Source organism: Theropithecus gelada, chromosome 15 (genome assembly GCF_003255815.1).
Source record: "Theropithecus gelada isolate Dixy chromosome 15, Tgel_1.0, whole genome shotgun sequence".
NCBI lineage: Eukaryota > Metazoa > Chordata > Mammalia > Primates > Cercopithecidae > Theropithecus > Theropithecus gelada.
The window spans coordinates 11521097-11533529 of record NC_037683.1 but is presented as its reverse complement, the minus strand read 5'-3'; the positions used below and the strand labels follow the sequence as shown (position 1 = coordinate 11533529).

Sequence of the window (12433 nt, the reverse complement as noted above, 5' to 3'; positions counted from 1 at the left end):
TGGCTCAGTCTGTCCATCTGTTCCCCACAGAGCTGAAACCACCAACAGGTGAGGTCCTCACCCCTACAGCCCCCCAGGAGCCTCCTGAGTCTGTGAGGCCATCCGCTCCCCCTGCAGAGCTGGAGGTGCAGGCCTCAGAGTGTGTCGTGTGCCTGGAACGGGAGGTAAGTCTGGGGCCCTCCCCACCCGCCTGCCCTGCCTGTGGCCACCCTCCTCAAATTCTCCAGGTATAGGGTTGTCTCTGAACGTGTTTTCTCCAGTTATCTAAGTAGACTGTGCTCATCTGGAAAGAATGCAGGAAATAAAAATGACCCCGATCCCATGACCCAAATATGAGCTGCACTCACATCATTTTCCAGATCTTTTTTCTTTTTGTTCCTACTTAATAAATAGGAAAAAAATTTCCCAAATCATGAAATATCAACAACATGATTTACCCTGCAGAAGCTTTAGAAAATCATCTTTTGGCCAGGCACAGTGGCTCACGCCTGTAATCCCAGCACTTCGGGAGGCCAAGGCGGGTGGATCACCTGAGGTTAGTTCGAGGCCAGCCTGGCCAACATGGTAAAACCCCATCTCTACTAAAAATACAAAAATCAGCCAGGCATGGTGGTGCACACCTGTAATCCCAGCTACTTGGGAGGCTGAGGCAGGAGAATCGCTTGAACCTGGGAGGCAGAGATTGCAGTGAGCCAAGATCCCACCACTGCACTCCAGCCTGGCAGACAGATCGAGACTCCATCTCAAAAAAAAAAAAGAAATCATCTTTTAAAAATTCATTAACACTTATTGTAAAAATTACACAGAGCGGTGAATGAAATACAAATCCTTCTTTGCCTCCACTGAGGGATCCTACTTAGAAAAGCAGCCGTGTTTGCAGTTTGATGATTCCAGGGTCTCCAGTTGACCCAGCTCATGCCGTGATATGGATGGACCTGTTGGTTCCAAATATAATGCCTGTTCTGTGGCCCTTGGCATCACAGACAGCTTTGAGCGGAGCTTGGATCAGTTCCTGAAAGCAGGAGATGCTGAGGCAAAGTGTGGTCCTGAGTCAGTGGCTGCTGCTCCGGGTTGGGATCGTTCGTAGACTGAGGAGTTCAGGGCCTGGGCAAGTGCATCAACAAGGAAGAAGCCTGAACACCCTGCGTGCCCTCCTGCAGGGGCCGGCTGAACAGGCCTCCGTCCCCTGTCCAGAGGGCAGGAATGTAATCCCCAGTTTTATTGAAGAAAGAAACAGTTGGGGCATTTAATAGACAGCAAACTGCTAACAGAAGGACTAGGTTACCCCTTTCGGCCGTGCCCGTTCTGTTTCTGTGGCGTTCAAATGCCCAAAGGCCCCACTATCAGGTGTTTATGGTAAAGATGCTAAAGAATAACGAAGGGGACCGGCACAGTGGCTCACGCCAGTAATCCCAGCACTTTGGGAGACCCAGGCGGGCAGATCACTTGGGGTCAGGAGTTCGAGACCAGCCTCACCAACATGGTGAAGCCCCGTCTCTACTAAAAATACAAAAAATTTAGCCAGGTGTTGTCGTGCACACCTATAGTCCCAGCTACTTGGGAGGCTGAGGCAGGAGAATCACTTAAACCTGGGAGGCCAAGGTTGCAGTGAGCTGAGATCACACCACTGCACTCCAGCCCGGGCAACAGAGTGAGACTCTGTCTCAAAAAAAAAAAAAGGGCCCGGGGCCTGGGACTCCTGGAACCCAGCAGGGCCTGCCACATACTCCCGCTCTCCCTCCCCAGGCCCAGATGATCTTCCTCAACTGTGGCCACGTCTGCTGCTGCCAGCAGTGCTGCCAGCCACTGCGCACCTGCCCGCTGTGCCGCCAGGACATCGTCCAGCGCCTCCGGATCTACCACAGCAGCTGAGTCCTGCCCACCCACCTGGGCCTGGTCCTGGCCCTGCCTCGGCCATTGTGAGCCCGGGCTCCTGTGCCAGCCAGACACGTATGAGGCCCCCCCTGCTCTGGGCCCCTTCCCCACCGCCCAGGAGCCCCCACCCTGAGCTCCAAGCATGTCTAGGCCAGGCAGAGGCGCTCCGAATCCATGACACCACTGGTCTAAATGGTCCCGGGGGCTGGGGCTGGAGAGGCCGCTGCACCACCTCCCGAGCCTGGGAGCCAGCGCCCCAGCCTAATCACGGATCCGCTGTCTCCCAGCTGTCTTGACTGAAGGTCACCGCCCCTGCAGGAGCTTGGTCCTCATCTGGGGACCATGCACAGTCCTGTCCCACTCTGCATGTGGGAAGGGAGCAGGAGGGCCTGGCTAGGTGAGCGGAGGCCGACCTGGGAAGGCGTGCGGTGCAGGCCTGTACTCACAGTGGCACCAGCACCCCTGGGCCTCCCTCTCTGCTGCTCCCCAGCACCCTGGGGCCCTCCTGCTCTTCACATCTGTCCCTCCTTACCCCATGTAGCTCAGTCTGAAGCAGGAGTGTCAATAAACCTGTTTTCAGCGTGCTTCTGGCCTGAGTCATCGCTGGGTCCTCATGGGAGCCCAGGGAGGGGAGGGGACGAGGTCTGGGGATGGGGCTAGGGCAGAGGGCAGCTCTTCTCGGGGAAGGAGGCAGGAGCGCGCCGCACCTCAGTCCACCTCAGTCCAAAGGAGAGGTCAGGTAGGGCCATCTTGAATGTCGCGTTATCCCAGCGCCCCCTTCACAGGTGGAGAGACCGGGGCCCAGAGGCAGCCAGGGCCCGTGATGGCTGCGGCCTGTGCCTCCACGAGCAGAGGAGCCCTGTGTGTTCCGTTCATTATCCCAGTGAGGCAGCTGAGGCTAATTAGGGGTAAATGCCCAGGGCCTTGCAACTGGGACATGGTGATGCGGGGTTTGAGGCCCAGAAGCATCCTCACCCTCAAACCCGTGCAGTTGTGCAGGTTTGGTCACTGCAAATTCTAGGAGCCATATACACTTGCACTCGCTGCAGGGGTGCACGTTGATTACACGTTTTCTGGCAGATGGTGTTGAGCCAGGTGCAGCCTCTTCCTTGGGCTCGTGGCAGGCCTGCTCGGAGCACCTGGGCTCTGCCTCCAGCTTACTCAGTGGTCCTAGCCAGTGTTTGGGCCCCAGTTGCCCTCAGCTGCCCTATGCATTCAACACAGGACGTGATGCAGCCCTGACCGGCTGGTGGCCTCCAGGGGGCGCTGAGTGCTTGCTCCAAGTACAGTGCCCGCAGGAGCAGGCAGGAGAGTTCAGGTCCTGGGGTGGCAGAAAAATCCCTACGCCTGGGCCTGCTTCCCTCTCACTGAGATCATCAGTCCTGTGCACTGAATGGGGCGGGCGGACACCCTTTGTCGTCTGAGTCGTTTCCTGGGCAGGTGCTGGGTGGCCTTTTCCCACCCACAGTTCCCCCTCCTCCCAGCACCCTCCTGGGCTCAACTTGGCCAAGAGGGGAGAGACTGAGACAGGCGGGGCTACCTCCTGGAGCGCAGTGCTTTGCAGATCTCCTTACACTCACCAGGGCCCAGGGAGGCCTCATGGAGGAGCTCGAGGCTCAGTGACCTGCCACGGACAACAGCAAGGGACAGCCGCATCCCTGGTCTCGGGCCATGTAGTCCTGTGTTTTGCACCTCAGCCCTTGTTGACCAAGGGAGGCCCAGGCCCAAGCCCTAGGCCACCACGGACAGGCTGGCACCAGAGAAGCCAACATCCCCAAGGCGACTGGCTGCCACCCCACCCAGTAGGACATGTTCCTACCCACAGGTGGGGCAACCCACCCCCAACAGCTGCGGGGGCTTCAGGGGTGTTCCTGTGCCACATAAGCTCGGCCCAGGTTCCCCACCTTCCTAGGCCTCAGTTTACACATTGGTGAAATGGTGGTGACGACAGTGTCCACTTTCTAGAGCTCTCTCGAGGCTCCTGTTCCCGCACACAAAGCGCTTGGCCCACAGTGAGCGCTTGGTAAACAGTAGTGTGTGACTGGGAGCGTTGAAGGAGCCGGCATCATTGTTTGGATCCAGCCCAAGCCTGGGCCCACCTTGCTGTGGGCACCCCAGGGCCCTGAATGGCCTTGAAGCTGCTGCCTGCTGCCGTCCCTCTTGGCCTCACCATCGCCCAAGGCTGCCCGAGGGGCACCTGGCACAGGTCTGGCTGAGGAAGCTGCCTGAGCTGCCACCAGAAAGCAAGTCACCTTGCACAAGTCCCTTCTCGCTGATCCTGTTTCCTCCTCTGTAAAATGGAATAAGAACTCAGATCATGGACATAGAGGCACGCAGTCAAGTGAGAAGCCCAGAAAGCCGAGCCATATGGGGGCCTAGACACAGTCCCCAGCCCAGGCCTCCCTGTCTCCTACCCTCACAGCACCACTCAAGGCAACTGGCTTTAAATAAAGCGTTTATTGATTAGTAGAAGCATGAACAGTGTGCATAATATTTTCAATACAATATCAGGGAGGGATGACGGGAACCCCTCAAAAGGCACTAGGGACGCAGATCTTCGGTACAAGAGGGAAGAGATGCGCCAGAGACCAGGGCTGGGGGGCTGGGGGTCCCTGAGTGCCAGGCACCACCACACGTCCTATGGGTCAAGGCCCCTCCTCTGGGGAGCAGGTCTAGGGCACGGAGGATGCAGGGCTGGGACGGGACCCCACCTCGGGGACCCTGAAGGAGTCCATTTCTGCCCTGCCCCCAGCAAAGCAGCTGTGGGGGAGGTCTGGGGGTCCTGGGGTGGGGAATGCCAGGCCTGGGCCCATCCTGGCTTGACCCTTGTCCCAGGAACAAGAAGCTGAGTAGGGACGACAGCCAGGCCCAGAGTGACTCACAAGGACATCCAAAGAGGGGACTGGATTTTCAGGGGGAGGTGACTTGGTGACTGAGAGGCAGCACAGGTCAAACCCTAGCCTGACCCCAGACCCTCAGGGAGGGCCCCCCAACCCTGTACCCCTTAGGATCCCCGTCCGGCTCCCCAGACAACCACTGAGGACCTCAGGGTGGCCCATAGAAGACAGAACCCAGCTCCACTACACCCCTCGCTCCCGCTCTAAGCACCAGAGGGACGGGGACCAGAGGGAGACCAGGTGGGCGGGAGGAGGCAGACTGGGGCCAGGAGAAGGGGATACACAGGACCCTAAAACCTCAGGCTCCCCATAACCCTCACTCAGCCATCTCACTCACTCACTCCCTCCCAGCATCCCCCGGGATGGGGATCCCCTCCTTCACTCAGGACACTTCCCCTCTGCAGACCTGCACGTTCTGAGCCTCTCTCATTTCACCCCAGGCCCACCCACCCCAGGAGGCACCCCCTAAATCCCATCCCTCCCTGCAGCACCCCCAGCCTGGCTCCAGCCTGAAGACTGCCTCCTTCCCCTTCTCTCCAGAGCAGTGGGGAAAGCGAGGCTGGGTCCACCCCTAACTGCCGAAGGAGCAGGGCCGGGGGCCACTGCGCTCCCTCTCCTGTCCTGGCCCCGCCAGAACCCCTGGGTGAGTGGGCGGGAACCCACTGGCCTCACAGCAGCTTTCACCTGCCTCTCTCCAGGAAGGATGGCAGCACCCATGAGGGGACGGAGGCCACAGAAGAAGGACAGGAAGGGAGGGGCTCTCCAGCCCCCCAGCAGTTCCCGCCCGCGGCACAAGCAGGAAAACCCCAAAACCAGCCCCTGCATCTGAGATCATCCCACAGAAGAGAAAACAGGGAGCAAGAAAGTGTTGACTGAACCCAATAAAGTGACTCAGGTGGGCCCGCTCCCTGGTGGTGCCACACAGCCCTGCCCCGCCTCCACCCACAAGGCACAACACAGACCAGGGTACCCTCCTCAGAGCCGAGCCTGCCTGGGCCCAGAAGGGAGCGGCCCGTGCCGTGTGCAGCAGCCAGGGACCCACTGGCCTAGAACTCAGTCTGCACCCCTGCGCTGTCCTCGGTGGTGGTGTGGAGGGCGGGGTGGCTGCTGGGGCTGGACACCTGCTCTCCAGTCTCCTGGTCGCTGGGCTTGGGGGGTCCAAGGTCCACAGCCTTTCCAGGCAGGAGATGCTGGAGGGGTGAGGCAGGCGGCGAGGAGGCCTCGGGGGCGGCCTCGGGCTGGGGGGTCTCCCCCGCGGGTGCCCCGTTGGGTAGGGGGCTGGCTGGCGGGGGGCTCTCAGCCCGCAGACCTTGGGCCAGCAGGCCTTGGATCTCAGTGACACTGTCCGGGGACGCAGGTGATGGTGACTCAGGGCTAGCCTCAAAGGGCAGCCCCGCCTCCTCATCCTGGACCACAGAGACCACCTGCTTGGCGCGCCGTCGCTTTTCCGAGAGGGTGGCTGCCTCCGGGGTGCTGGGGCTGGGGCTGCCGCCCCCACCGCTGTTGCTGTACTCCTCGCCCCAGTCGATGGGGGCACCCTCGGCCAGCAGGTGCAGGTTGGGGTCGCTGTTGTGCATGACCATGCTGTCCCGGTACAGGTTGTGCTTCCTCTGCACCGCGGCCTCCTTCACAGCTGCAGGGCCACAGGCGAAGGGTCAGGACACAGCACTGATCCCACAGCCACCCCCATGCTGGACTCTGCTCAAAGGAGACCCGTCTCATCCCACCATGGGGGTCTGTGATTGGGATGTGACTTATTCCAGGCCTCATTGCTAAAAGCAGCAAGGCTGTGATGCTAACTCCAGACCCAGACCACATGCCATCTAATCACTCATCCCAGCCTCCCAGCAAAGCCAAGGACACGAGAAGAAACTAAAGCACAGAGATGCAAGGCTGTCCGCTCCTGGGGCCACACAGCCAACCGTGGGCTTCACCCAGCCCCTACGTGCAAGTCTGGCCTTTTCTTTGTGCCTTAGCTGACCCCCTCAGCTGCCACCACCTCTCAGCTGCGCCCCCAGCATCCTCCTGGCAACAGTCCCCACCCCGGGACGGCACCCACCCTGCAGGATGTCCTTCATGACGGTCTGCAGCACCACCTCCTCGTACGTGTTTTCCACCAGGATGAACTTGGCAAAGTCCTCGAAGATCAGCTCCTGGAACCGGGGCAGCTCCTGCCCAGGTGGGGTGGCAGAGATGAGAGGTCAGGGCCAAGGGTAGAGGAGGTCTGTGGGCTCCACCCCCGACTTAGGGCCCAAACGGCTGGAGCAGGTGGGGACCGCTCACCGACTTGCAGGTAGGGGCCAGCTTCTTGAGCAGGAAAGGGATGCTGACCTGCAGCAGCGCCTCCCGGAAGAACCTCTTCCGCACAGAGCTGCTGTCGTAGTCGTATTTCTGCAGGGAACGAGGGGGTCAGGGGCCTGCAGGTCAGTGGGCTCCACTGGCCCTGAGGGTAGGACGAGGCCAGTGGTCTGACCCAAGCCTCCGAGTCCTCCTCCGCACAAGAGGACCATGGCGCCTCCTTGCAGGGACAGCAATCCTGGTGGCGGCCGGGGATGGGGCTTGGGGCTCGGCCTCACCTAGGACGGTCCGGGGCAGGGCGTGGGGCCGCTCACCTTCAGCACCCGCTCCAGGACCCGCTGGATGGACTTGCACAGCTCCTCCTTGGTGGGCCCCTTCCCCAGCTCCTGGTGCAGGAGGGTCTCGAACGTATACACAGCATTGTCCATTTGCTGCGGGGCACACCGCGGACACGTGAAGCCCCCAGGGTGACCACAGCCCCCTCCTGAGGCCTCATCCTCAGCCAGCCCCCCACCCCGAGGCCTGCCAGGGAGGCATGGCGAGCAGTCTGTGCCCACTCACTCATTCTCCCACTCACAGCGCTGCACACACAGGCCAGTCCCTGCCTCAAGGCAACAGGAAACATGGGAAGGGGCCTGGGGGAGCAAGGAGAGCTCCCTGGAGGAAGGGGTCTCTAAGCTGAGACCTGGGAAGTGAGTCAGAATTAGCCAGGTGGGCGGAGGCACAGATGTTCCAAGCAGAGGAGGAAAGAGTGTGCCAGGCAAGCGTGGCTACGGCGTGACAGGGGACAGAGCAGAGGGGACCCCTCCTGGGCGAGGGGGCCTGTGGAAGGCGGTGGGCAGGGTGTGGAGTGGGGGTCGTAGCCTCGGGTCTACCTCCCGCATGTGGATCTGGGCTCGCTGCTTGAACACGGACGTGCTGGACACATCAAATCGCTGCTGCAGCCCGTCCAGCCGCAGCGACTCCATCTTCTCATAGCAGCTCTGCATCTTCAGGGGGTGGTACGCCAGCCGGGACAGCTTCTCCATGTACTGCAGGGGGCGGGCCGCGGGGTCTGAGCGGGGTCGCCCTGTGTCCAGGCAGCCCCCCATACACACTTTGCCTGGGTCCTCAAAGTCCAGACCCTGGGGCTGGCGCCTGCTACCAGGGATGGCCACCTGGTGGTGGTGGCCACAAAGGTAAACCCAGTAGCGCCCAGGACAGAAGCATGAGGCTCTGAAGGCATGGAGGGCACGGTCCAGCGGCACAGCACTGTGGAGAGGCAGCCTAGGTGCTGGGAGAAGGCTCTCATCCCTTCTGAGGGGCTGGGTGACCTTGGGCAAGTCATTCACCCTCTCTGAGCCTCAGTTTCCTCAGCTTCAAAGTTGGGAGAGAGCTTTCATGCTCCCCAAGGTCCTGTCCAGGTCTCAGATTCTGGGATTATTATGGTCTGTGGACTCCCCATTTCAGAGTATAAAGGAGGAAACTAACATACAGGATAAATTCGATCTGACAACTACGTGGGCTCCAGGCAGCCACCCCAAGATGGAGACTGTGGAAGGACCTCCACCCCGACAGCCAGATAACTGAAGTAAGAGCAAAGGCTGTCTCCATGTGGACGGCGTGTGACTTGTGAATTCTGCCTCATTGATCTCATCGTTCACCCAAAGCCCATCCATCCCTCTCCCCTTCTCTCCTTCCCTCCTTGTTTCCCTCCTTCCCTCTCTTCTCTGTTAAATTCTTTTCTATTTTAGCACCACTCTTGGTTTCTAAAGGCTGATGGCCAGGAGCTAATGTTCCCTCTTTCCTCTAACTGCAGGCCCCATGAGGACTCCAACAGCTCTGGCCTCACGCACGGCCTTGGTCCCTAGTCCCCAGCAGCCCCTCCCCGTCTACAGGGACGGCTTTGGAGGGGAACGGCTGCCCCGAGTCACACAGCCAGGGTCCTCTGGGACAGACCAGACCTACTCTCAGGAGACCCCCTCCCAGGGCCGGTGCCGGCCTCACCTCGCCCAGCTTGTCAATGCCGCCCTCGTTGATGACGTTCAGGTTCATGTCCGTGACCTCCTTGAAGAAGACGTCCCGCACCTCGGTGAAGCCCTGGCTGGTGGGCACCATCAGGGCCTCCAGGATGGACGGGATGTAGGGCTGGACGTGATTTCGCACACACACCTCTGCCTTGGGGAGGATGAAGGCTGTGCCCCAAGGGAGCCGGGTCAGCAGGGGCTCCCCAAGGAGCACCTCTCAGTGATCCCAGAGCCCAGGTGCTGGAGGCTACTGTATTACTATTATTATTATTTTTTTTTTTTTTTGAGATGGAGTCTTGCTCTGTCACCCAGGCTGGAGTGCAGTGGCACAATCTCAGTTCACTGCAACCTCCACCTCCCAGGTTCAAGCAATTCTCCTGCCTCAGCCTCCTGAGTAGCTGGGACTACAGGCGCCCACCACCACGCCCAGCTAATTTTTATATTTTTAGTAGAGATGGGGTTTCACCATGTTGGTCAGGTTGGTCACGAACTCCTCACCTCATGATCCACCCGCCTCAGCCTCCCAAAGTGCTGGGATTACAGTCGTGAGCCACCATGCCCAGCCTGTTATTATTTTATTTGAGACAGGGTCTTACTCTGTTGCCCAGGCTGGAGTGCAGTGGAATAATCAAAGCTCACTGCAGCCTCAAACTCCTGGGCTCAAGCAATCCTCCCACTTCAGCCTCCTAATAGTATTATCATTTTTATTTCAACTTTTATTTTAGATGCAAGGAGTACATTGCAGGTTTGTTCCATGGGTATGTTGTATGACACTGAGGTTTTGGGCAGGATTGATCTCATCACCCAAGCAGTGAGCACAGTGCCCAAAAAGTAATTTTTCAGCCCTCTCCCAACTCTCTCTTCCCATCAATACTATTACTATTATTAATTTTTGAGACAGAGTCTCATGCTGTCGCCCAGTGTGGAGTGCAATGGCGCGATCTCAGCTCACTGCAACCATTGCCTCCCAGGTTCAAGTGATTCTTATGCCTCAGCCTCCCAAGTAGCTGGGACTACAGGTGCACCCCACCATGCCCAGCGAATTTCTTTTGTATTTTTAGTAGAGACAGGGTTTTACCATATTGGCCAGGCTGGTCTCAAACTCCCAACCTCGGGTGACCCGCCCACCTTAGCCTCCCAAAGTGCTAGGATTACAGGCGTGAGCCACTGCACTTGGCCCCCATCAGTACTTTTAGTACTAGTAGTAGTAGTAGTAGTAGTATTTTAAGAGGCAGGGTCTCACTATATTATCCAGGCTGGTCTCAAACTCCTGGGCTCAAGTGATCCTCCTGCCTTGGCCTCCCAAGTGCTGGGATGACAGGCATGAGCCCCTGCACCTGCCCAATATAATTTTTTTTTTTTTGAGACGGAGTCTCACTCTGTCGCCCAAGCTGGAGTGCACTGACGCAATCTCGGCTCACTGCAAGCTCCGCCTCCCAGGTTCATGCCATTCTCCTGCCTCAGCCTCCCGAGTAGCTGGGATTACAGGTGCCCGCCACCACACCCGGCTAATTTTTTGTATTTTTAGTAGAGACGGGGTTTCACTGTTGTTAGCCAGAATGGTCTGATCTCCTGACTTCATGATCCGCCTGCCTTGGCCTCCCAAAGTGCTCAGATTACAGATGTGAGCCAGTATTATTTTTGAAGAAAACCACTGGGGGTAATATTAGCAAGCTGAATGATTCCAGAGAAATAGTGGATAAAGATGGGAATCCATGCAGGAAAAATGACAAGGTGTTCTGAGATTGGACCCTGATCTTTCTGAAACCATTATGGCAACAAACTAAGAAAACTGCCATCTGACAAGAGATTAATCATCAGAATGCATAAGGAGCTCAAACAAGTCTATAGGAAAAAAATCCTAGTAATCCAGTTAAAATGGGCAAAAGCTTTGAATACACATTTCCCCAAAGAAGACATATAAATGGCAAACAGGCATATGAAAAGGTGCTCAACACAAAACAGGCATATGAAAAGGTGCTCAACACAAAACAGGCGTATGAAAAGGTACTTGACATCACTGATCAGAGAAATGCAAATCAAAACTACAATGAGATGCCACATCACCCCAGTTAAAATGGCTTTATCCAAAAGACAAGCAATAACAAATGCTGATGAGGATGTGGAGAAAAGGGAACCACACCACAAGCTGTTGGTGGTGTGAAAGGAAAATATCTTAGGCCTCCAGAATTACGAAGTCAAGCTGGGAATTGCTTAGAGCAAACCCGCCTCCCGTTCTATTCAAAGTCACCCCCCTCCGCTCACTGAGATAAATGCATATCTGCTTCCCTCCTTTGGAGAGGCTAAACATCAACTCAAAAGAATGCAACTATTTGTCTCTTTTCTTCCTATGACCTGGAAGCCCATGCCTGCATCGAATTGTCCTGCTTTTCCTTCAAGTTGTCCCACCTTTCCAGACTAAACCAATGTTCATTTTACTTTTTTTTTTTTTTTTGAGACAGGGTGTCACTCTGTTGACCAGGCTGGAGTGTAGTGGCTCGATCTCGGCTCACCGCAGCCTCTGCCTCCTGGGTTCAAGCGATTCTCATGCCTCAGCCTCCTCGAGTAGCTGGGATTACAGGCATGCACCACCACATCCAGCTAAGCTTTGTATTTTTAGTAGAGATGGGTTTCACTATGTTGGTCAGGCTGGTCTCGAACTCCTGACCTCAAGTGATCCACCCACCTCGGCCTCCCAAAGTGCTGGGATTACAGCGTGAGCCAAGCGTCCGGCCCATTTTACATATATTGATTGATGTCTCAGGTCTCCCTAAAATGCATAAAACCAAGCTCTGCTCTGACCACCCTGGGCACATGTCATCAGGACCTCCCGAGTGCCTGACCCCAACTTGGCAAAATCAACTTTCTAATTTAACTGAGACCTGTCTCAAATGTTCGGGGTTCACAGTGGGAATGTAAATTAGTACAACCACTGTGGAGAACAGTTTGGAGGTTCCTCAAAAAACTAATAGAGCTACCATATGATCCAGCAATCCTCCTGCTGGGTATATACCCAGAGAAAGGAAATCGGCCCATCACAGAGATATCTGCACTCCCGTGTTTGTTGTGGCTCTGTTCACAATAACCAAGATTTGGAAGCAACCTAAGTGTCCATGACAGATGAATGCACAAAGAAAATGTGGTACATGCTGGGCGCGGTGGCTCAAGCCTGTAATCCCAGCACTTCGGGAGGCCGAGACGGGCGGATCACGAGGTCAGGAGATCGAGACCATCGTGGCTAACACGGTGAAACCCTGTCTCTACTAAAAAAATACAAAAAACTAGCCGGGCGAGGAGGCGGGCGCCTGTAGTTCCAGCTACTTGGGAGGCTGAGGCAGGAGAATGGCGGGAACCCGG

General features: G+C 57.0%; 2 protein-coding genes across 6 annotated transcripts in view; one reads left to right on the top strand and one right to left on the bottom strand.

Annotated features, from left to right (window-relative positions):
• The window catches only part of LRSAM1 (leucine rich repeat and sterile alpha motif containing 1), a 54379-nt gene extending 51924 nt beyond the window's left edge, over positions 1–2455 (top strand). For all 4 annotated transcript variants that reach the window (XM_025359463.1, XM_025359460.1, XM_025359461.1 and 1 more), the window contains 2 exons: positions 31–164; positions 1747–2455. In XM_025359463.1, the coding sequence (XP_025215248.1) occupies positions 31–164; positions 1747–1872 (260 nt within the window). In that variant the 3' untranslated portion in view covers positions 1873–2455. The remainder of the gene's footprint in view (positions 1–30; positions 165–1746) is intronic.
• A 1858-nt stretch (positions 2456–4313) lies between these two features.
• FAM129B (family with sequence similarity 129 member B) overlaps positions 4314–12433 on the bottom strand; it is a 73041-nt gene continuing 64921 nt past the window's right edge. For both annotated transcript variants that reach the window (XM_025359393.1, XM_025359392.1), the window contains exons 9-14: positions 9057–9244; positions 7946–8101; positions 7385–7501; positions 7056–7163; positions 6832–6943; positions 4314–6405 (exon numbers count right to left, since the gene is read on the bottom strand). In XM_025359393.1, the coding sequence (XP_025215178.1) occupies positions 5819–6405; positions 6832–6943; positions 7056–7163; positions 7385–7501; positions 7946–8101; positions 9057–9244 (1268 nt within the window). In that variant the 3' untranslated portion in view covers positions 4314–5818. The remainder of the gene's footprint in view (positions 6406–6831; positions 6944–7055; positions 7164–7384; positions 7502–7945; positions 8102–9056; positions 9245–12433) is intronic.